The sequence below is a fragment of the Copadichromis virginalis genome, linkage group LG11, assembly GCF_057382275.1.
Source record: "Copadichromis virginalis isolate Kocher_CV1m ecotype Utaka linkage group LG11, C_Virginalis_male_GT1.1, whole genome shotgun sequence".
Classification (NCBI taxonomy): Eukaryota; Metazoa; Chordata; class Actinopteri; order Cichliformes; family Cichlidae; genus Copadichromis; species Copadichromis virginalis.
Window position 1 is genome coordinate 584,379 of NC_140628.1, and position 25,491 is coordinate 609,869.

The following is a 25,491-nucleotide window of genomic DNA, read 5'->3' on the forward strand; positions in this document are numbered from 1 at the left end:
TGGTGGCTTACAAAATAAAATCACTGCTCGCGAACGTTGACGCAGGAAAGAGCAGAAGTATGATTGAAAGCTATGTGAATAATGCTCTACAGGCCACACAGCAACCCTAAAAACAAGCACCGTTTGTGTAAAATATTAACGATAATAATAATAGAACTTGCTATACAGTAAAATAAATGATCTTGTTACACTCAGAGCTTTGTCTTACCTGGAAGCCTTTTTCTCGGCTCCTCAATTTTTTTTCTATCCACTAAATCAATGCATGACAGTTCATAGTTCATTCAAAATGTAAGGCAATATGAAGATATCAGTGAAACCTAAGTGTTGAACAGAAATGCACCTGCCGCTCAGCTGATAGAGCAGGTTGTCTGCCAATCTCAGTCCACCGTTCCCCTGACCACATTTGTTTAGGTGAGACACCGAGTCCCTCCCCAAGTACATGACCTGGAGTGTAAATGTTAGGAATGACAAAAGTGATGTAACTGGCTTGATTCAATTCAGTTTTATTTAGATGATGCCAAATCACAAAAGCATTCACCTCAAGGTGCTTTTTGATGTATTCTCCAAGAGTTCCCACAACAATACAGAGAAAACCTCAACAATCAAACAAGACCCCCTTTGAGCAAACACTTTGGGGACACTGGGAAGGAAAAACTCTTTTAACAGGAAGAAACAGTAAGAAGCAACACCAGGCTCAGGGAGGGGCGGGGCCATCTAACCTGACCAGTTGGGGGTGAGCTGAGGAAGACAGAGCCAAAGATCAATAATCTCTGAGACAGAAAGGAAGACAGCAGCATATATTTCATATGTGCACTGAAGGATCCTGATCAAAACTACTCCAAGATTCCTTGATAACCTGGACGCCAGGTTAATTTAACATTCAGAGTAAGCCAAGCACAATAAAAACTGAGTGAAACTCTTCAAATAAACCATTTTTTACAGATGATCAGTTAGCTGTTCTCTTTCAAGAGTTTCTCAGATAAAAAGAAGGTTGGAGATTGGCCTGTAACTAGCTAGGACAGCTGGTCAAATGATGCTTTTTAAGTAACAGTTTAACTGCTGCCATCTTGAAGGCCTGATACGTAGCTGATTCATAAAGATAGGCTAATAATATTTATGGTTGAAGCATTAATTAATGAGAGGGCTTCTTTGGAGAATGTAATTACTAAAGTTAACTCAGAAAGATCTATTGGAGAAAGGAAAGGGGATTCGAAGGGGGAAACAGGCAAACACAAACAATCCAACTCTCTCTCAAAACAGGCAGGCTCACCACAATGCAGGGAGTAAATTTAGGGAAGGTCTATACAGAGGAGATAGAAGACAACATCAGGTCTGAAGACAAAAATCATCCAGGTAGACAAAGTATTTAAAGAAGTACCAAGGGACATCATTCACGAGGGCCTGAAACACTCTGGACCTGTTCGTAAGACCAACAGGCATCACCAAAAACTCAAAGTGGCCCAGTTGAGTGTTGATGGCTGTCTTCCACTCATCCCACTCCGTTATCCTTACCAGATGGTAACCACACAAGGGCGTGCCCACAGATGGAGATGGGATGAGTGTTCTGTGTTGCTGGACACACAGTATAACAAAGGGGTATACGCCAGGCTATGGTAGATTCAAGTTGCACGCAGACTGTAGTCCACCAAAATCTGGTTCGGCCGGAGAACTGTTAGAGGCAGAGTGGGTGGAGGTTAGGTGTGTGCAAAATCTGTTTTGATCAGCGTCTACCACCCTCACACTGACGGGTTGGTGGAGTGGCTGAATAAGACTTCAAAGTCCAGTGCACCACACAAATGCTTCTGGGGTGGAAGCAACCTTAGGTTAGGGTGAAGAGAACGCTGAGGTAGTATATCCTGCAGAGGGTTAACTGGAGACAGAGCTGGGCTTACTAGGACAGTTTGTTAAGCCAGAGGCAAGCTCTCCAATCACGTGGAGCCAGCCGAGTTACACTTCCTGGGTGGAAAGGACGTGATGAACATGACCTGAGTCCGCTGAGTCCACCAAATCCATAAGTTGGCTGGATACTTCTGTCATGAATACTGGAATGGACTCAAATGCAGGGCTTGGAAGAATCCCATGCACACTAACTGTGATTCTGAGTTTTACCAGAAAATGCTATCCACAATTAAGCAAAAGGAGAAAATGGGACTCCAGGTGTCCAAGGGGAAAATGCACAACAATCCAAAATTCTCTGTAGGGCGCTCAGAGAACAGGCTCCCCACACTTCAGGGAGGAATTCCAGGGAAGGTCTATAGAGGAGTGGGAAGTAGGGATGAGAAGACTGAAACAGCTGTTTTGACACTGTGTTGACCTTCCAAAGCACAGATGTTTCGAAACATTGCTCAGAAGCGTGGTTCAAAACACCCAGATCACGTGACCATGACAAAACACGATGGTGCACTCCACCCCAGTTATGGCAGGTGGCGTACCTGCTGCTTCGACGCATTCCTGGGACAAGGATTCCCATTTTTGAATAAGCACACTTATTGATGCTGAGCCTTGTAATGACTGCATTCATGTTTTTGATATTACGGATTCAGTTTATCACACGTGCACGTGTAAAACCAAACAATACCTATCTCTCATTATTTAGCTGTAGACTGTGAAGACTAATATGACTTCAATTACTTAAACACTAAACTCCAAAGTTTAATACAATTAAATAGATAAATAAATAATATACAGATATCTTATTTGAATGATTACTGTCAAGAAGAAAGAGGTTGGTGGGCGAGCTCAATTCAATCATATCAGCAGAGAGAGAGAGCGACACAGTGTGCCGTTCATTAAAAGTTTTCACCTCTGACTCCGTCAGTTCTTTAGTTTTTTGTTTTGTATTTTCAACAGAAAATGTTATTTGCAGCATCAGGTGACTTCATCCTCACTGTAACCTGTTACTCACATACTATGCTGACATAAATGATGTATTTAAACTGTAAGAAGAAAAGCTAGAAAACATGTTTATTCTCACTGACACTTCTGGGGTGAATATGTTATAAACAACAGGAGGTTTGCAGGGTGACTATAACCAAAAGTCCAGACTTGCAGTGAAACATCGTGCCATGCGTTACAAGACGCAGCATCCACAGCAGTATGGAAAGTTCCTTCATGGTTCAGATGTTGCTCACCAGTGATTTAAAGATGTTGCCACGGACCTGGGGACTCGGGGTCCGTGAGCAGTGTGGACGTTTATTATTATCATCATTATTATAGCATATGATGTATGTTTGCTGCACTGTGCTGTGTTCTTGTGTTCCATGCTTGTGTGTGTGCGTGTGTGTGTGTGTGTGAGTGCAGCAGTGACACTCCCAGGCCTGGTGGGTGTGGCCCTGCCAGCTGGCTGGTCACGCCCAGGATCTCACACACCTGCTACTGATCAGGCTCGTCGGGGAGCTGCTTAACAGAATGATGGAGCTTCCTCTGGCGCAGGATCGTTGAGTTAGACTCCATGTTAGTGGTTCTAGTGCTGTTAAGTGTATGCCTGCTGGAGTTGGTGTCGTAACGGCTGCGTCTGTTGTGTTTTCCTCAGGAGGAGAGCGGAACACAGGACAGCAGGACGCACGGGGTGTGCGTAGGCACGGGAGCAGAGAGCACGAATACCAGCACTTAGGACAAGGCACAACACAGGAGTTGAAGGAACGCACTGGAGATTTATTGTGTGTACATTTACCTTACTGTAAATAAACGCACTGTTCATATTTGCACTGAGTCCAGCATTTGGGTCCTTTCTCCAACATCCCCACGGCTTGCCCTGGCAAACCGTGACAGATGTGCAGGAACTGTAGAGGAATCATGTCTTAAACTTAGTTACAGCACTTTCAGAAAGACATCTACTGTAGTGTCATGCATTATTATAAATGTAAACATTATTATGAAATGATCAGATTAAAGAGGGATTTCAGGAAACACTGTTAAATGCTGAGTTTCTATCTGAACAAGATCTGGCATGTGATTAAAGTGATGGATGGTTGCTTTTACATTGTGAGAGAAGCCAGTTGAGCCTATTAATAGATTAAATGCTGTCATTTTTAATGCTTACATACATCTTAAAATCACCCACAATAATTATTTTATCTAGGCTGAGCACTAAATCAGACAGAAGCTCTGTGTAAGATAGAAAACAAATGAAATGGTCTTTTGAGTTTTACAGTTAGGGTGGACAAGGCTAAGCATCAGGCTTCTGAATGAACTCAAACTCTGTCAGAGTCTGTGGTTGACTAATAAACTCTAAGTGGAAGATTGCTCCCCTCTCTGCTTCGAGGATTCTGACAATTTGTATAACTCTGGGTGTTGATTCATTTAACCTAACATAATTATTCTGCTGTAAGTAGGTTTCTGTGAGGCAGATCAAATCAATTTGTTGATCAATTATTTTTTCATGCAGTAATAGAGACTTGTAAAACAAAGACCTAATGTTTAATAATCCACATTCAACAGTTTTACTCTTTGGTGCAGTTGTGAATCTATATTGTTGTAACAAACCCACGACAGACCCAATGTCACGGTCCTGGCTCTGTGACCCAGTGTTTTCTGTTCTGTATTGTTAATCTTTGATTTCTTGATGTATCTTTGTTTATTCTTACGTTTTGGTTCTGTGTATCCCCTCTAGTGTAGTCATGTCTCTGTGTTAAGCCCGCGTCTCTGAGTCCGTGGTCTAACCCTATCTCCCTCTGTCATCCTGTGTGGTTCCCCTGCATCTTCCAGGTTAGCTTTATTCTTAGTTTTCCCAGTTTAGGTTTTGTCAGTTCTGTTCTCGCCACCCTCGCCCTTTTGTTGAATGTTATCCTCCTTAATAAAGCTCACTCTCATCAGAAACCGTGTTTGCACTTTGTGTCCTTTAATAATTTACACACGGCTTGCCCCGCTGGCCGTGACAGTACGAACCAGCCACCATGGACCCTGCAGCATATTCGACCCACCTGGGGCTACGGGAGGATATTACAGGATATTACAGGGAGTGCAGAATTATTAGGCAAATGAGTATTTTGTCCACATCATCCTCTTCATGCATGTTGTCTTACTCCAAGCTGTATAGGCTCGAAAGCCTACTACCAATTAAGCATATTAGGTGATGTGCATCTCTGTAATGAGAAGGGGTGTGGTCTAATGACATCAACACCCTATATCAGGTGTGCATAATTATTAGGCAACATCCTTTCCTTTGGCAAAATGGGTCAAAAGAAGGACTTGACAGGCTCAGAAAAGTCAAAAATAGTGAGATATCTTGCAGAGGGATGCAGCAGTCTCAAAATTGCAAAGCTTCTGAAGCGTGATCATCGAACAATCAAGCGTTTCATTCAAAATAGTCAACAGGGTCGCAAGAAGCGTGTGGAAAAGCCAAGGCGCAAAATAACTGCCCATGAACTGAGAAAAGTCAAGCGTGCAGCTGCCAAGATGCCACTTGCCACCAGTTTGGCCATATTTCAGAGCTGCAACATCACTGGAGTGCCCAAAAACACAAGGTGTGCAATACTCAGAGACATGGCCAAGGTAAGAAAGGCTGAAAGACGACCACCACTGAACAAGACACACAAGCTGAAACGTCAAGACTGGGCCAAGAAACATCTCAAGACTGGTTTTTCTAAGGTTTTATGGACTGATGAAATGAGAGTGAGTCTTGATGGGCCAGATGGATGGGCCCGTGGCTGGATTGGTAAAGGGCAGAGAGCTCCAGTCCCACTCAGACGCCAGCAAGGTGGAGGTGGAGTACTGGTTTGGGCTGGTATCATCAAAGATGAGCTTGTGGGGCCTTTTCGGGTTGAGGATGGAGTCAAGCTCAACTCCCAGTCCTACTGCCAGTTTCTGGAAGACACCTTCTTCAAGCAGTGGTACAGGAAGAAGTCTGCATCCTTCAAGAAAAACATGATTTTCATGCAGGACAATGCTCCATCACACGCGTCCAAGTACTCCACAGCGTGGCTGGCAAGAAAGGGTCTAAAAGAAGAAAAACTAATGACATGGCCTCCTTGTTCACCTGATCTGAACCCCATTGAGAACCTGTGGTCCATCATCAAATGTGAGATTTACAAGGAGGGAAAACAGTACACCTCTCTGAACAGTGTCTGGGAGGCTGTGGTTGCTGCTGCACGCAATGTTGATGGTGAACAGATCAAAACACTGACAGAATCCATAGATGGCAGGCTTTTGAGTGTCCTTGCAGAGAAAGGTGGCTATATTGGTCGCTGATTTGTTTTTGTTTTGTTTTTGAATGTCAGAAATGTATATTTGTGAATGTGGAGATTAACTTATGGCTGGAGCACGAGGGGAAAGACTTTCGCCAAGCCATAGCTAATTGGCTACAGCGCTTAGTTTCTGGTCTCCCCTGGTTGCTCAGCTTACTTCACCCGCTCGCAGAGGCTTTCTTTCTGGACGAGCTTCACTTTGTTCGTCCGGCCTCTACCTCTCGCCTAGCAACTACTGTTTCGCTGCCTGGCCCGACTAAGGATATTCTGCCCGGCCCGTCGACCCAGCCTTCGAACAGGAAGCGGCAATCGCGCCGTCGACGCCCCTCGCCACAGTCGGACACCGGGATTTCAGAGCAGCCGGCTGTGGTGAGTAGGAAGGACAATATTACTGGTTTGAACTGTGGGACTGTTTACTCGGCGGTTGTGGTCTGTACGGCAAAGGACAATAAGAACTGCTTATCAGCTGTTCAGTCTCCTGCTCAGCTGTCTTTACTTCTTTACCGCTGGAGGGTCCGAGGGGCCCGTTCAGCAGTCTGTCTCCGCTGGAGGGTCCGAAGGGACCCCTCCAGCCGTCGCCTGCAGTGCCAGGCCTGCAGTGCGGCTTCCGTGCCGTCGTCTGCGGTTCCATCGCCTGCAGCTTTCACGCCGTCGCCTGCAGCGCCGCCGTTAGGGACTTCCACGCCGGTCCAGCCTCTGCCTGAACCACCTCGCCTTTGCCGGCCACTTTCCAGGCCTCTAGCTGGATGTCATCACCGTCGATGGTGGCTCCCTGAATGAGGTCGCCGCTCTCTTCCGTGCGACCGGCCTCCGGACCTCCCTCGGTTTAGGTTTTGTCAATTCTGTTCTCGCCACCCTCGCCTTTTGTTGAATGTTATCCTCCTCAATAAAGCTCACTCTCATCAGAAGCTCAAGACACTCAAAGCGCTTCACAATGCCACTATTCATTCACTCTCACATTCACACACTGGTGGAGGCAGCTACGGTTGTAGCCACAGCTGCCCTGGGGCAGACTGACAGAAGCGAGGCTGCCATATCGCGCCATCGGCCCCTCTGGCCAACACCAGTAGGCGGTAGGTGAAGTGTCTTGCCCAAGGACACAACGACCAGGACAGAGAGAGCAGGGGATCGAACAGGCAACCTTCCGGTTACAAGACGAGCTTCCCAACCCTCTGAACCACAGTCACCTCCTGATGCATAGCCACCAGGTCAGCCGCTATCCGGGATCTGTCACAACATGACTGGGTTTTGGCACCACTTTAGCAAGGACCCAGACTGACAGTTTTTCCAGCACGTGACTGTTTTTATGTGTGCAAACCAGTGTGCATCACATTTATTGGCAGGCTTTTCAGTCCCACTCTCTCCAGCCCAATGCTCCTCTCCTTGGGCAGCTTTCCAGTTGCCTTCAGTGCAGCAGAAAGCTCTTCTATCCAGTCCCAGCATCCTACTCATAGGGGAGACATGATTAGGATATGGAGAACAGCTGTGTGGATCAGCCTCCCCTGACACACACCCAGAGCCCACTGCTCCACCCCTCTCTGCAGCTGCCACAGACCACAGGCTGTATGACCAGAGGTTAAACAGACAGAAGGTCACACAACATGAGGGAGGAAGCAACAATGAAAAGAGGGAGATGCAGACAATATGTCCACAGAAGGAGATCGAGGCAGCATCTGGGACCTGTGAACAGATACAGGCATGTTCAAGACCCTCGTGATGGGGAAGAGACCAGGCAGCTCATTGTCCTGCCAAATATACGAGAGTCAACACAAACTCAGGGTGGCATTTCAGTCTGATGAGGAGGAGCCATTATTGGCCCACAGTGACTCAAGAGAAACACTTGTGCACCCTGGGAAGCCCCAGCAGCCTAGACCTATTGTAGTGTAACTAGGGGAGGATTCAGGGTCACCTGGTCCAGCCCTAACTATATGCTTTAGCAAAAAGGAAAGTTTGAAGCCTAATCTTAAAAGTAGAGATAGTGTCTGTCTCCTGAATCCAAACTGGAAGCTGGTTCCACAGAAGAGGGGCCTGAAAACTGAAGGCTCTGCCTCCCATTCTACTTTTAAATACTCTAGGAACAACAAGTAGGCCTGCAGAGCGAGAGCGAAGTGCTCTAATAGGGTGATATGGTACTACAAGGTCATTAAGATAAGATGGGGCCTGATTATTTAAGACCTTGTATGTGAGGAGCAGGATTTTGAATCCTGGATTTAACAGGAAGCCAAAACAGGAGAAATCTGCTCTCTCTTTCTAGTCCCTGTCAGGACTCTTGCTGCAGCATTTTGGATTAGCTGAAGGCTTTTCAGGGAGTTTTTAGGACTTCCTGATAATAATGAATTACAGTCGTCCAGCCTGGAAGTAATAAATGCATGAACTAGTTTTTCAGCGTCACTCTGAGACAGGATATTTCTAACTTTAGAGATGTTGCACAAATGGAAGAACGCAGTCTTACATATTTGTTTAATATGTGCGTTGAAGGACATGTCCTGGTCAAAATGACTCTATTATGTAGAGGTTTGATTCCCAGTCATCGTATATTTGTTACTGCCCCCGTGGCGGTTTTATGAGGAACAATGGGGAAGAAGAAGGTTCCAGTTTTGTACAGAGCCCCCTTGCCCTTGTACTCTGTGAAAGTGGACCCTGACACAGGGCTGGTGATCAAAAAGTATATTCCATGTTCTGTTCTGATTGGATTAGCCAACACAGGCACGGTGGCTCATAACAGACAAATGGTGCACAGTGATCATTTAACCAGAGGATCTACAATAACTTTAGTCAGAGATGGAGAAAGAGATAAAGCAGACAGGAGAGGAAGAAGAGAAGAACTGCAAATGACATGTAATGTGTGTTGATAAATTATGTGTTTTCATCATGTGAAACATCCTGAAAAACAAACTAACTTGTGTTATTAAAATGTTGCATGAAAATCCAGGCCAGTTTTGTGCAGGATAAACAGATTAGCTGTGTGAGCGTGTCTGCAGATGCTCAGACTGTCCCAGCTCATGGCATCTGGATCTGTTCACAGCAGCTTACTTTGATCTGCATACACACAGCTCTATAAACGCTGAGGCATTTGTAATGAAATAAGATCTTTCTCCACATTTGATCTTCATGTTCTGCCTCCTACATTTAATCTACTGAGGTCACGTTTGAATAATTAGATTTAAAACGAAATGTAAAATTAGGATTCAGCTTAATCTAAATGATGAGCATGGACATTATAATAAAATGATACATTTTATATCAAATTTTATTCAGTGTATGATGACAAGATGCTCCTGTCATGGTCAGCACTGGTCTTTATTTACCCGTTGCTATGTTGAATCGTAGTTTCGGGGCTCTATTGATGATGCCTTTCTTTGCCTACTATGGCACTCAGCAGAGTGAACCTGAGCGCTTCAGTGCGTCATTCCATTGAACCACACTGAATTCACTCTGATCAGCTGTTGTGGAGCAGGAAGCTCGGAGTTGTTCAACTTGGAATTTATTTTTAAACTCCGTTTGTTGAACCTACTTCTTGGAATCAAGTCAACACACGACACCAGACGGTGGCGATGATGCACCGTTCGCTGTTTGCCCACCGCCATTCCTTCTTTTAAGAGAAAGAAGAAGAAATCTTAACGCCTGGTTAGCTGCTGACGTGTATGTGCGTGGAAGTGTCAGTGGATATCGTTTAGTTCTTTCCGCGCCAGTTCAAAATGAAATCATTAGATTGAGCTCGTACCTCGATGGTAAAATACGAGCCGAGGATAGCGAGGACTATCAGCACAGGTAGGTGTCCAACATTTAAATCACTGACCGGCTAGCCGGCAGAGCTAAAGCGCTAACTGTAGCAAATACAGCCGAATGCTATACATTAGCAAACCGTAGCGGTTTAAATACACCATTAACATGGTTCTGGTTCCGTCGCTGCCACCGTTTCCTTTCACCTCATGGTTTTTCATTCAGTCGCTGCTCAGCTGCTCTTTAAAGCACAGAGTCCTGTGACAGGCCGGCTGTGTAGCTTCTCAGCCGTCCAGGTTACAGTAGCCTTAGAGCTTGAAAGGAAGGTAACTGCACTTATTTTCAGGGTTTTTCTTTTGTGACGACATTTCGCCTCTTCCGTTTGATCTCTCCTTCATTTCCCTTAAAACTGAACAAACGTCTTGGAGAAGGGACGAAACGTGTTCAAAAATCCAATTGACCTTCTTTTCAAGCTTATATGTGGGACTCAGTAGCTTTCTCAGTCCGACACGCCAGCACATCATCAGCTGCTTCAAGAAACACGATTACTACATTAACCCAGAAACTAGTAATACATGAAGGAAGAGGACATCAGCCACGCAGGTTTCATTCCAATGAATAGAGTGGCTTTTATATAGTACTTAATTAGCTTTAAGCATTTCATCTGCGTACAATTCATGGCCGTTTAAAGTGGATGTGAAACACTACATATATTAAGTGTAATTTACACCATAGAGCCTTAAACACACACACACACACACCCAGTCACGGCTTTAACACTGTCAGGGAAGCGAGAGTTAAGATCCTTCAGCATCGCTACAGGAGGAAAATAATGCTACATAACATTGTGCTTGATTGTTTGGGATTTATGACATGTTTTAGAGCGTGTATATTAGGCTAATGCATAGTGTTTGTGATAAGAACAAACCTCAATGTCTCATGTGGGAAACAGTGCTAATCATAGCTGTATTTACATAATAAAATAATCCAGGGTTGGGGTTAGAGGAAGCTGAAGCATCATGCAGATTCTAACCAGCACCCAGTTATTCAGCATGAGCATTCATGCAAAACTTGTGTGTGCACATGCTTCTGCTTCACACTCAACTTGACCTGTAATGATCTGTCCATCAGTCTGCTTTGATGTTTTTCAGCCTGTTGGCTCTAGTGTTATAAAACCCCTCACTCTACTCATACTGTTGTATTAATATCTAAATGCTGTTTTTGCCTCCTCAGGGTAACAAAGCGTCGCACAGCTGCACACAGGAAGGCACACAGCTGCTGCCCTCACCAGCAGCTGAACAGCAACACACACAACAACACTTTATGAGGACTTTCCAGAGGTTAGCAAGCTCCTGTTTAAACCTGTATTTTTTGCACTATATTGGATGACTTGAAAATAGTTATAATAAAAGAAGCCAGAAGAAAGAGCACATTGGAGGAGCTTAAACTGATAATGGTTAGTCTTTTGCTAGAAATATAACCTGCTCAAAAAACATTAAGGGAACAGTTGATGATCATCACGTATAGTCGGTTTCACTTCTGACCTTCAACTCTGGTGCAAATAAAAGTGCAAACAGGTGTGCTGGTGAGGCAACAAAACAAAAGCAACACTAAATCTTTTTACCCACTAAAATGCTCGGCGTAGCGGTCTGGAGCTCTGTTATACTGTGGACTGAAAGTAACAATGGACGCAGCGTATGTGAGACAAAGGGAGAGATATAGAGTCTGCAGCACTGTTCCTGAAATCGTCATTAAAGCCTTTACTGGGAAAAGCCAGCCTTAAACTCAGGAGTGAAGACGGGCAAACGTGGTCGCTGCTGTTTGTTTAACACAGTGAAATGATGCAGCTCACAGCTCCGGTTTTATATCCGATACCTGCAGCAGACGGGCGAGTCTAAAGGGGGGCATGGGGTTTCACGGCTTTCTGAACATGTTTCAACTTGAAAGTGGAATAATATAAAATATTGCATTAATATTTAAACATTTTAAAATAAAAGCTTTCTTTTTCACAAGCCAGAAAAAACGTACATGGGCCATTAAACTCTGAGCCACTAACCTGAGGGTTGTAAGGTTGGACCCTGAATTATTGTTAATATGATTTCATGTCAACACCAGCAAAACACCTGTTTCCAGCAGCGTGCTCTTAACGTCACAAAGCCTTCCAAGCAGCCAGAGTGAAGGTCATTATTTTATGCTGTATCATTTTGTTTGATTGGAAATGGAAGTTGCTGGACTAGACGTGACTAAGATGGTTAATGGTTGCACTGTTTAATAAAGTTCAGGGACGCCATCGGCATCGCTCAGTGTAACCTCTGTAGCTCCAGCAGAGGGAGGACAGACGACGTCACAGATGAACTTACTCTGTTTTCCACAGGTGTGTCTTGGCAGCTTTGTGAGGAACAATGGGGAAGAAGAAGGTTCCAGATTTGTACAGAGCCCCCTTCCCCTTGTACTCTGTGAAAGTGGACCCTGACACAGGGCTGGTGATCATAGCAGGAGGAGGGGGGGCCTCCAAGACGGGCATAAAGAACGCTGTGGTCAGTACTGAAGATGGGTGTTGTACAGTCGCTGTAGTGTTGCTGTGTCATTGTCCTGATAAGGCTCATTTATGTGATCTAATAACGTATACCAGGATGATCACAGACAGCATGCTACGGCGGTTTACATGCACACATGAGTTCTTCTGTTCACTTGTGCTTTTCTTCTTGTATTTCTTGACTCTCTGGAAACAAACTAACAAAAAAGTGTTTTGAGTGTGTTTGGTGAGAGTATCCTGATACATGATGCACACTGAGTTTGTATCCATAGTACAACAGTAGCAGACTGATGTTTGTGTTTTACAGCACTTCCTGGATCTGCAGCTCGTTGGGGAATACCAGCACAGTGCCAGTCTCCTTCACTCCCATGATACTGACACACGTGCTACCATGAACATGGCTGTAGGTAAAGGTGTGATTGCTGCAGGACAGGATGGGACCTGCTGCCTGATGCAGTTTAAACAGTGCACGCAGAAAGAAGCCAAAGATGCTAATAAAGATGGTGAGGCACACTGCTACAAGCTAAATATGCTAAAATGACACCTCTTTATTGTGTCTGATTCAATTTAATGTTATATTTCCCAAACAGCAGCTACAGCACTGAGCATGAAGAAAAGGGTTTTATGGTCTGAGACAAAGACTGAACACCTTCTGTTCAAATAAAAAGTGTCCTCTGTGCTGCAGGGAAAAGCAAGCAGCAGGGTAACGCCAGGCTACGAGCTGGGAAAGGAGACAAGTGTGGACAGGATGGAGTTACACCATCTGGAAACATGTCAGATATGAAGGACGAGACGATTCACATCTCTGTGACCGCTTCAGCTGAAGTGCAGTCAGACCTGAACCCTCAGGATCCGCTTCAGAAAGTCGTCAGGTTCAGTCCTGACCAGAGCCTGCTGCTAACTGGAGGCACCGATGGGCACATCAGAGTCTGGGAGGTAAGACTCAATCATTTCAGCCACAGCTGTTAAACATATACAGTTAGCTCCGCATAGACAGAGACGGTGTTTTCTTCTAATGTTGGTTCTGAACATTACCACAATGAAGAACACTTTCAGCCTTCATGCAGTGAACAAAAAGATTGCATAAACTGAAGCATTTCTTTCAAAAACACAATCCTGTCACTTCAGCGGCTCAAAAGTAATAAATAAACTAATAACTAAAGTATTGATTTCAGGGCTTGCAAAATCGCTAGTCCGACATCCCGGGGCTTTTTCCAGTCGGGTTACTAAAATCTATCTCAGCCCTGCCTGTCGGGCTATCATAGGAAGGTGCTTTTGCAAATGTAGCTGGGTAATTGTGTCATTAGCATCGATGAGCCTCTGTCAAAATGTGACGTATTGAAATCGCGTTTGACTTTGCGCTTGTTTGTTGCTTTCACTTTCATTTTGTGATCGCACAAACTGTATAAAGAGCGGCAGTACTGACTGGTGAGTGAAAAGCCGACCACAACGCCGAAAAGTTCTGACAAATCAGACTACGAGGCAAAAAGAAAGCGCATCTTTTTTGGTTTCATGGACAAAAGAATTTCTGTGGCTGGGATATGACGAGCGAAATAACATCATGTTCTGCAGGGTGTGTCGTGAGTTTTTGAGTCGACAAGCGCCTTTGTTACTGGGACCAGTAATTTTAGGAAAGACCCCATCAGAACCCGTGAGACATCTGTGCATCACAAGAAATGCATTATTGCCCAGTCTGCAGCATCTTTCCCAGAACAAACACCAGTTGCAAAAAACATACTAAAAATAAACCAAGCACAACAAGAAGTCCTGAAGAAGCTGTACCAGAACTGCGTACCATGTTGCAAAGAGTGAACTACCACTGGCAAAATTTAGCCGTCTTTGCAAACTTCAGAAAGCAAATGGCCTCGATCTTGGTTCCACTTGCCTCAGTGACCATGCTTGCAGAGTTTATTGGAGCAGCAGCACAAACTTCAAGACACCGGATTGAAAAGGAAATTCAAGAAAGCAGGTTCTTATCCATTCTTGCAGATGGCAGTACAGACACTGGTATAATAGAACAGGAGCTGGTTCGTGTCAGGTATGTGAGGGATAATGGTGACGTAGCCACATACATGATCAAACTTCAGCCAGTCAAGAGTGCAAATGCTGCAGGTATTTTAGAGGCTTTTGATGAAGCAGCGAACACCATGGGTATCAGAGAAGATACGTGGAAGGAGAAAGTAGTGTGTGCAACTGTTGATGGCGCTGCAGTGATGATGGAGAAAACAGGAGTAGCTGGGAGACTGAAACAGAGGATACCCCCACATCATAACAATCCACTGTGTGGCACACAAACTAGAGCTAGCTGTGCTGGATAGCGTGAAAGGCTGTGAGTACCTGGTGAAATTTGAAGATACACTGAAAACCATCTTTAAGATGTACTACTATTCCCCAAAGAAGCGAAGAGAGCTGACAGAGATAAGTGAGCTGCTAAATGAGAGGCTGGCACCTTTCAGTGGCCTGAAGAGCACACGGTGACTTCCAAGCCGGCGGAGATGACTGAAGGCTGTGGAAAAAAATTACACTCCCACTGTTGTTCATATGGAGAACATGGCAGAAGGAAGTGATGTCAAAGCCGAGGATGCAGCCGAGGCTAAGGGGGTGGTGCAGGAGATGAAGACTGAGAAATTTGTTCGCTTCCTGCGTTTCATGTTGGACTCCAGTACCATCTTATCCAAGTGCTGTACGGATTTTCAGCATGATAACCTAAACATCACACGAACCAATCAGTTAGTTGAGAGCACAACATCACGCTTACTCAGCCTAAAAACAAAACCAGGAGAATATCAGAAAAGCTTGGACACAAAGTTCACAGCGAACCAGGATGGTAGCATTTGCTACTGTGGAACTCAGCTAACAAAAAGTCAGCCTCTGCTAGCAGAGGTGAGGGAACAGACAAAGACACCTTTGGTGCAGAGATCCAGAAGATTATTGACAACACAGTCAAGTACATGGACAACAGATTTAAAAATCTGCGTGGAAAAGCCTCTCTCTAGTTTCAAGGTTTTTGACCCTTCCACTCTTCCCTACCCCAGAGAAGAGCTGGCGAATTATGGGGATGAAGAGGTGGATTATCCTGTCACACATTTTGCCTGTTTGCTAGATGAGAAAAAGAAAATTCCACAAGAATGGATGGATCTAAAAGTGTGGCTTGCAGAACGCCGGGGTAGCAAAGTAGATTGCTTGTACAGAGATCATCTCTCTGAGAATCCAGAACATCTCTCTCATATCTTGTTGCTGGTGAAATTAATGCTGACACTTAGTCCATCGACAGCCATCTGTGAGAGGATTTTCTTGCATGAACCGAGTGAAGACAAACATCGTACCTCTCTACACCCTGAAACACTGAATGACTGCATGCCACTCCCTATTAATGGGGAAACAGTTGAATCTTTTTGCCCTGACAAGTCGATTCGTTTCTGGATGTTTTCAAGACACCTGGATCATAAAACCCCGACAAGAAGAGCAGTGAAATGGAGGGCAATGCACAGGAAGAGAAAGCTGATGAAGGAGATGCTATGCCCTCAACGTCGAGTGGCATTTTCTCATCCGTGACTTGAGTGGAAATGTCAGATCAGGATCTGACACAGGCTGATTCATGTCCCACACAGTTCTTACAAGTTCACAGAAATTTCTGTTCAGTTAGAACCAAGTATTTGAGTTGGTGATTGTAATTTATATACAGTTGTTGTAATTTTTGTTTTAACATTTTTTTGATTGATGTTTTGTTTCCTTTACAATATTATACAATAAAAATAATCTTTTTTTATTCGGGCTACTTAAATTTACTTTGGGCTACCAAAAACTGAAGAGTGACTGGCCGAAGGGCTAGCAGGGATTTAGAAACTTTGCGAGCCCTGGATCTCTAGTACTTGGTTGAGAACCCTTTGCTGGGAATGACAGCCTGGAGTCTTGAACTCAGGGACATGAGCAGGTTTCCTCCTTTCTAATGCTCTGCCAGGTCTTTACTGCAGCAGCTTTGCTGTGTGTTTGTGGGTCTTTCTGTCCAAAGTCTTCGATAGTTAAATGCTTAATTGGGTTCAGATCAGCTGACTGATTTGGCCATTTGAGAATATTCCCCTTCTTTGCTTTAATAAACTCCTGGGTTTGTTTGACTGTGTGTTTTTGAGTCATTGTCCATCTGTATTATGAAACGCCCCCCAATCAATTTGACTGGCGTTGGCTGCATTTGAGCAGACAGTTTGTCTCTGAACACGTCAGAATTAGTTTGGCTGCTTCTGTCTGTGTCACATCTATAAACACCAGTGTCCCAGCACCACTGGCAGCACCCCCAAGCCATCAGTCTCCACTGTGCTTACAGATGTGATGGCTTTGGGTCATGAGCTGTTCCACACCTTCTCCGTGCTTTTCTTTCTTGCCATCGTTCTGGTAGAGGTGGATGTTGGTTTCATCTGTCCAAAGAATGCTTTTCCAGAACTCTGCTGGCTGTTTAGGTGTGCTCTCTTTTGTTTCGCTTTCTTTTCTTTTTTTCTTTTTTTGCAAGCTCCAGTCTAGATTTTTTGTTCTTGAGACTTATGAGCGGCCTGCACCTTGCAGTAAGCTCTCTGTATTTACTTTCATGTAGTCTTCTATGGTAGACTTGGATACGCCTACCTCCTGGAGAATGTTGCTTGGTTGTGAAGGGGTTTCTCATCACCATGGAAATGATTCTGCGATCATCCACCACTGTTGTCGTGGACGTCCAGGTCTTTTTGAGTTGCTGAGTTCTCCAGTGCTTGCTTTCTTTCTCAGGATGCACCAAACTGTAGATTTTGCCGCTCCTAACAGTGTGAGTGTTTTCTCTTTCCGCAGTTTAAGGGTGGCTTGTTTCACCTGCACAGAGAGCTCCTTTGACCACATGATGTCTGCTCACAGCAAAATCTTCCAAATGCAAGCACGACTCCTCAAATCAACTCCAGGTCTTTTATCTGCTTGATAATGACAGAACGAAGGAACTGCCCACACCTGCCCATGAAATGGCCTTCGTCAGTTGTCCAATTACTTTTGGTCCCTCTAAAAAGAGGGTGGCACATGTTAAGGAGCTGAAACTCCTAAAACCTTCATCCAGTTTGAATGTGGATAACCTCAAATGACACTATGTCCATATTCATAATGTAACTATAACTGGAATGTTTCAGTAAATAAGTATTAATCACATCTGCAATTTTCTAAGTACATATATTTCTAAAGGTGTTACTACAGATGTTGGTAACAGCCCATCCAATCCATGCATGCAAAGAAATCAAGCATAGCTCTCTATAATGTTAATATTATGTTAAATAATGAGAAATGACACAGGGGAGCATTGAAAACACGAAGAAAGGCATGAAACCAGCTGAAATCTCAGTCATTAGAAAGCAATCATTCAGTGCACGTCTTGTTGTTGTCGGCAACAGTGGTTACTGAAGGTAAACATGAGCACTGGGGTGATAATCTGCAAGTGGAAAGAACGTGATTTCACTATAAACCATAATAATGTATTTGTTTTTGAGCTCAGTATTTAGTGGAGTGAGATGTTATAAGACGCTGGTGTATTTGTCCTGCAGTGGAAGAATAAAACGTTGTCTTCACCTGGTATGTCCTGTTTCAGTTTCCTTCCCTGAAGAAAAAGTTTGACTTCAAAGCACATGAAGGAGAGATCGAAGACTTGGATATAAGTCCTGGGAACAAGGTCAGTGTCAATATTTAACAACACAACTTGCACCACTAGCTACTTGATGAGGTGAACCTGTTCATCTGCTCATTAATGCAAATGTCTTATCAGCCAATCACATGGGAGCAAGCCAGTTTAGTTTTATTTATATAGCACCAAATCACAACAAGTTATATCAAATCACTGTAAGGTATGTAAAGTACCCTACAATACAAAGAAAACCCCAACAGTCATATGACCCCCCCTATGAACAAGCATTTTGGCAACAGTTGAGAAGAAAAACTCCTTTTTAACAGGAAAAAGAGAGCCAGAGATTAATAATGACTAATAATTGAATCCAGAGTGATGGATAACCACAGAGTGAGTCTAAAGGTGAGTGAAGAAGAAACACCCAGTGCATCATGGGAATCCCCCAGCTGCCACGGTCTATTGCAGCATAACTAAGGGAGGATTCAGGGTCACCTGGTCCAGCCCTAACTATATGCTTTAGCAAAAAGGAAAGTTTGAAGCCTAATCTTGAAAGTAGAGATAGTGTCTGTCTCCTGAATCCAAACTGGAAGCTGGTTCCACAGAAGAGGGGCCTGAAAACTGAAGGCTCTGCCTCCCATTCTACTTTTAAATACTCTAGGAACAACAAGTAGGCCTGCAGAGCGAGAGCGAAGTGCTCTAATAGGGTGATATGGTACTACAAGGTCATTAAGATAAGATGGGGCCTGATTATTTAAGACCTTGTATGTGAGGAGCAGGATTTTGAATTCTGGATTTAACAGGAAGCCAAAACAGGAGAAATCTGCGCTCTCTTTCTAGTCCCTGTCAGGACTCTTGCTGCAGCATTTTGGATCAGCTGAAGGCTTTTCAGGGAGTTTTTAGGACATCCTGATAATAATGAATTACAGTCGTCCAGCCTGGAAGTAATAAATGCATGAACTAGTTTTTCAGCGTCACTCTGAGACAGGATATTTCTAACTTTAGAGATGTTGCACAAATGGAAGAACGCAGTCTTACATATTTGTTTAATATGTGCGTTGAAGGACATGTCCTGGTCAAACATGACTCCAAGGTTCCTCACAGTGTTACTGGAGGCCGAGGATGTTTGATATAAAGGAAGGTTGGAGATTGGCCTATAATTAGCTAAGACTGCTGGGTCTAGAGATACTTTTTGAGTAAAGGTTTAACTACAGCCAGCTTGAAGGCCTGTGGTACATAGCCGATCATTAGAGATAGGTTGATCATATTTAAGATCGAAGAATTAATTAATGGCAGGACTTCTTTGAGCAGTTTTGTAGGAATGGGGTCTAAAAGACACGTTGATGGTTTGGAGGAAGTAATTATTATAATAATAATAATGGATTGGATTTATATAGCACTTTTCAAGGCACCCAAAGCGCTTTACAATGCCACTATTCATTCACTCTCACATTCACACACTGGTGAAGTTATTGAAGTTAACTCAGAAAGATCAATTAGAGAAAAAGAGTCTAACTTAACATCAATGGTACTAAGAGTAGCTGTAGATAATATTACATCTGTGGGATGATTACTGGTCATTTTTTCTCTAATGATAAAAACTTTATTTGTGAAGAAGTTCATGAAGTCATTACTAGTTAACGTTAAAGGGATGGTTGGCTCAACAGAGCTCTGACTGTTTGTCAGCCTGGCTACAGAGCTGAAGAGAAACCTGGGGTTGTTCTTATTTTCTTCAATCAGTGATGAATAGTAAGATGTTCTGGCTTTGCCAGATTGCTTTTTTTTTTTCTTTAAATAAAAGCAAAGAAGTAAAATTATTAATAAGATAATTAACCTTTGTAGCGTTCAGGTAGCTGCTCAGCAAATTTAGGTCTTTGGTTAAGATGACCTGCTAAGAAATGTGATTTTGGGCGTGGCGTGGTTGTTGATGTCAGGACTTGAAAAGAGAAGAAATTGCTGATTTACTGGGATTTTCCTGCTCACCTATCTGTCATTAGAGTGATCTGAAAAAGAGAAAATATGTCATGACCGGCAGCTCACTGTCAGAGGAGAATGGTTGAACGTTCGAGTAGACGTCTACAGCAGCAGACTGGACTACATTTCTACAATTGCTGTTTCCAAAATTGGACAACTGAACACTGAAAAATCATCAAATTCGAAAGTAACTTTTTCTACATCTGAGTGCTTTTTGTCTAATACACACACACAGTAACACTCTGAGTGCATCGGGAGCAACTTGGCGTTCAGTGTCTTGCTCAGCGATACTTTAATAAGCAGACTGGAAAAGCCAGCGATCACAAACCACCGACTTTCCAGTCACAGGCACCCTCATGACCTCCTTAGTCACTAGATTTCTACAAATGTCAGTCCCATCTCTTCATCACCTTTTGGAGTTTTTCCCTCATGGATGTGCAGCTGACAGATATACAGCATCTGTGTGCTATGATGACAATATAGATGTTTCAAGCACCTTGTTGAATCTGTGCCATGAAGAATTAAGGCAGCTGTGGATGCAAAAAGGGGTTCAGGCTCGTACCGGCACGGTGTAACTTAGTAGCCAGTTAGTGTAGATGGTTCATCAGTAACCTTCTGTCTGTTGTCATATAGCATCTGGTGACTGTTGGTCGGGACTTTGCCTGCAGTGTATGGAGTGGCAACCAGTTGTCTATGAGTCTTAAATGGCATGAAACCATGTCTCAAATAGATGAGAAGACCTATCGATATTTGGCTTGCAGGTAAAACCTAATCTAGCTTGTTCTTCAATCAAAGAGCATCTTAGTGTTTCATACAGTACGGTGCACCCAGAAAGCATTCATGCTTCACTTGTTCCACGTGTTGTTACAGCCTTATTCCAAAACGCATTAACACAATATCTCACAATGATGCAGTGAAACAAAGTTGACTGGAAATTTGTTTAAATTTGAAAAATATAAAATGGGACACTTCCACAAGTACTGAGTGTTTGTGACGGAGCTCCTGCGTCCTGTTTTCATCACCTGTCCGATGCATTACTCAAGAAAAGTGATGCAGCATGTTACTTATTTACTCACTACAGAAAGTAATTTGTTACACTACTTGTTACATTGCATTGAGATCTGAAAATGGCTGTGCACTGTTGCTCCCCATCTAAGCTGACGGAGCTGCACTGTGCGCGTCAAGCTTGTAGCATTTAACAGCTGCCAGAGGTGCTTCAGCAAAGTACTGAGCAGGCTGTACTTATGTACCAGTGTGCATCTTAGTCTTTCATTTTTTAATCAACTTGCAAAGCTTCAAGCAAACTTTTCCATTTTGTGGAGTTTAGTCTGCAGAATGTGAATGTGTAAAATAAATGGAATCCATCCATAAGACTAAGAGATGAAAAAATGTGGAACAAGTGAAGTGATGAGAGTTTCTCAGGTGCACTGTACAGACGTCTGTCAGTAACAATGACTGCATGGTTGTCTGTTCGCCTGTTTCAGGTTTGGAAAGGTTGAAGACCAGAAAGATGCCCTGAGACTTTACACCGTGCAGATCCCCCATAAACGAGACAGAAAACCTCCCCCGTGCTACCTCACCAAGTGGGACGGCAGGAGCTTATTGGCCATGCTGACGGCTCCCTGCGGCACGGAGGTCATCTCCAGTCTGGCTGTCAGGTAACAGCTTCATAAATGCTGACATGCAGACTGGCTGTTGTGTTTGTTGAGATGTGGTATGACTACGATGTCTAACGAGGCCCTCGTTTCTGATTTCAGACTTTTTAATCTGATTTAGTGCGACCTAAGCTCTGCTCCTACAGAGGCTGATTATCTGCTTTAATGTTGTCACGTCCTCACAGCGTGCGGCTCTGAATACTGTCGCTCCTCTGAACAAGTCTCAGACGTCCTGGCTCTAACTCACAAATACACAAGTAACTAATCAGTAAGCTGGAGAGGAAATGTCTTCTCACTAATTTAGAGCATTTTCATTTAGCCTGGAGAGTGTGTGAAAATGAGAATAGCTCCAGGTTTTTCCAGCACTGTATCCATGACGACAAAGAGGCTCTGATGACTGCTCCTTTTTAACCTTGAATAGTAATGACTTCATCAATAAAGTTGTAACCATTACACAAAACATGACTCATAACAATCCCATAGACTTCTTACTGTATACAGCTACTTTCACTGATATTTATTATTTAGACTCTGTCCGAGTTTACCTGCAGAATCACTTTTAATCTTCACCCTCCGTGTTCATTTTACATCGTTCCTACAAGGCTGCTCAAAGACATCCTGCCATTAGCTCACTCTTCGATCTTTATCACTCTTTATTAATTATGTATGCATGTACATTTAGGATGGCAATAATTAAGCCTTTACTCAAAAAGCATCTCTAGACCCAGCAGTCTTAGCTAATTATAGGCCAATCTCCAACCTTCCTTTATATCAAACATCCTTGAAAGAGTAGTTGTCAAACAGCGAACAGATCATCTGCAGAGGTTTATTTGAAGAGTTTCAGTCAGGTTTCAGAGCTCATCACAGCACAGAAACAGCTTTAGTGAAGGTTACAAATGATCTTCTTATGGCCTCTGACAGTGATGTTTCTCCCACTGAAAACATCCAGAATCAACCTTTTGGGATCTTAATATTATACAGATTTACTAACTGTAACCCTCTAGTTGGGGGATGGACAAGGTACCTCTGGGTTCAGGCAGCAAGGATGTTGGCACTGTTCTTTAAGTCCTGTGGTTTATGTGATGGTGACTCTTGTTCTAACACGCCCTATAGTCTAAAGAGCTTGGTAAGAAAAGTGTCTGGACCTCTTTAAGTTGCTTGAAGACGTTTCACCTCTCAAGCAACTTAAAGAAGTCCAGACACTTTTCTTACAAGCTCCTTAGACTACGATGACCTGGATGACCGAGAACCTTCACAGACAACACGTCCTATAGATGTTTACATTGGATAGTGTGGAGGCACTGCTCCATCTCTGTACTGCTTTAGCCTTAGCTGTCTTTTAGACGTCCCCTTTACTAATTTTCATCACTAAACTGGACCTCTGAACTAAGATGGCGCCCACAACAATGCTAAAGTCAAGGTCTTCAGTCAGCAACCATTAGCTGTGCACATCTTTTATCAAAAGTGATTAGTGTTTCTCTGAAAGCACGTTTGCGTAGCATATTGAGTTTGGAAAGGCAAGTCGGACTTGAAGCTGTTTGCTTTCTTCCTCGTAGTGACTCTGGAACATTTCTTGGCCTTGGAACTGTGACAGGATCAGTAGCAATCTACATCGCGTTCTCCCTACAGGTGACACGCTGCACTTACAGATGCATAAATCCAACAAGCAGCCATGTTTTTAACTTATAACGTGGTGTTTGTATGCAGAGGCTGTATTATGTGCATGAATCACACGGCATCGTGGTGACAGACCTGGCCTTCCTGCCTCACTCCATGAAAGGCAAGAACATCAAGGGGAACAATGAAACAGCCCTGCTGAGCGTAGCTGTGGACAGTCGCTGCCAACTACACCGTGTTGCCAGAAGAAGTAAGTCTTGCATCATCATTTATTGAACATGTCTCATAATCTCAGAGCCTGTTCATCATTTCCTGTGTTCTCTCCAGGATACTTCCCTGTTTGGCTGGTGTTGTTCTTCTGTGGTGTCCTGGTGGTGGGAGTCGTTCTCCTCCTACAGCACCTCTTTCCAGGGTTTATTTAAGTCGTACATGTTGCCACGAATGAGCATTTAATCATCTCTCTGCATCGGCGGACCTGAGTTCAGCCTTCATGCGTCCCATCACTGCACCGTTACTAAACCAAACCTGGACAGCGTTAAAGGTTTATCATCGTTTAAAAGCCGGATTTTCATTGGATTGTTTTGTGAGGACGTTGCCTTTTATTAAAAAAACGTTCACAGTGAATGATCCATTGACTTTGAGTAACTGTTGGCAGCAGAGACATGAATGATGACAGAAGCTGCTCGTTGGTTAAACATGTTTTTGTCTGGATTCAGCTCAATATAAATAAAAATGAATCAAACTGAAATTGTTTTTCATTGGACGTCTGAATTCAGACGTTTCCTGTGCGAGCTTGTGTCGTGTTGCAGAAGAATAGCAAGTCTGGCTTTATGAACACCTGAACAGCTTCTTCAGCCTAAGGACAAAAATAAGACTTAAAAAACAACCTGATTCCATTTGGTTAAATAAAAGAATAAAAACTAATAAAAACCAATGATTTTAGCAGTTTACTTTGTGCTTCACAACAGTGACTGTTCAAGCTCTACATTTTACAGCAGTTAGTTTTAAAACCCTGAAGTTTATTTGAGCACAGTAGAAACTTGCTGTTGAACTCATCCAACAGGTAAACGTCTCAGATGACCAGACAAACCTTTGATTGTTGGGTCTTAACTTAAAGTATTGTTTCTTGAGGCGACTGTTTGGTCCTGTGTGAATAAAACTGAATAAAACAACCACATGCATAAAGGTTATTTTAATTTATAAAGACACTGGCTGTAAACAGCTGGCCTGAGACACAACAGACCAACAGGACTAATCATTAGTGATAGTATGTCTTCATCAATAAACTGCAAACTTGCCTTCTCGTTAGAGAGCTCGAGCTCTTGTTGCATTAAGCAGTAGCTTTATTTCAATGATCTTAATATTTTTTCTGCCATCAGCTGTCACGATGTTTCAGCCTCTCGCCTGGATAAGGTACCTCTGGGTTCTGGTAACAGGGATGTTGGTGCCTTTGTGGATGGGTCTGGTTGTAGCACATCCTGCAGATGTTCGCACTGGGATCTGGGTAGTGTGAAAGCTGCACCAAAAACTGCATGTACTTTAATATGCTGTTTTCCCTCTCCTTTCAAAACTGCATGCCCAAAGTATTTTCCTAGAATATTATTTGGAAAGTATTCCCAGCACTTCACTCGTCATGTTACAGCCTCACTCAAAAATGCATGAAATCTTCACATCACACACAGTGCAGAGAAGTGATTGTGTGAATATTAGACAACGCTTCAGTAGAAAGGACAGAAACAAGTATACCTGCCCAACTAAGAGTTTTCTTTCTTGTTCAAACTTCTTCCACTGATGGAGGACGCTGATGTTTGGACGCTTCAATCCTGCAGAAATATTTGTACTTATTCTCAGCATGATGTATATTTTACAGTACTGCCTAAATTCTTGATTTATGATTAAAAACCAGCTTCTATTGGTTCTTGGCTTTAAAAAATAAAATCAGTCACCTATTTAAAAAAATGCTAATGGTTGATATTTCCTACCTCTTGAGCAGGGGTGCCCAATCCCGGTCCTCGAGAGCTACCGTCCTGCAGCTTTTAGATGCATCCCTACTCCAACACAGCTGAATCAAATGAATGGCTTGTTATCAGGCCTTTGCCAAACACGATGGCATGCTGAAGAGGTAATCAAACCATTTGATTCAGCTGTGTTGGAGTAGGGATGCATCTAAAAGCTGCAGGA

At 43.5% G+C, this 25,491-nt stretch overlaps 1 protein-coding gene across 1 annotated transcript; it reads left to right on the forward strand.

Moving 5' to 3' along the window:
• Window positions 1–9,552: 9,552 nt before the first annotated feature.
• On the forward strand, window positions 9,553–24,058 carry preb (prolactin regulatory element binding). Its single transcript, XM_085472807.1, has 11 exons — window positions 9,553–9,956; window positions 11,142–11,248; window positions 12,283–12,445; window positions 12,752–12,947; window positions 13,130–13,380; window positions 18,035–18,115; window positions 20,672–20,799; window positions 21,523–21,696; window positions 23,250–23,322; window positions 23,401–23,560; window positions 23,638–24,058. Exons 3-11 carry the CDS (start codon window positions 12,311–12,313, stop codon window positions 23,730–23,732), a joined length of 1,293 nt encoding a protein of 430 aa, XP_085328933.1. The 5' UTR covers window positions 9,553–9,956; window positions 11,142–11,248; window positions 12,283–12,310; the 3' UTR covers window positions 23,733–24,058.
• The last annotated feature ends 1,433 nt before the right edge of the window (window positions 24,059–25,491 follow it).

Coding starts and splice junctions, on each gene's coding strand:
- preb (XM_085472807.1), top strand. CDS start 12,311: ATGGGGAAGAAGAAGGTTCCAGATTTGTACAGAGCCCCCTTCCCCTTG. Junction 12,446..12,751: donor CGGGCATAAAGAACGCTGTG/GTCAGTACTGAA, acceptor TGTGTTTTACAG/CACTTCCTGGATCTGCAGCT. Junction 12,948..13,129: donor CAAAGATGCTAATAAAGATG/GTGAGGCACACT, acceptor TCTGTGCTGCAG/GGAAAAGCAAGCAGCAGGGT.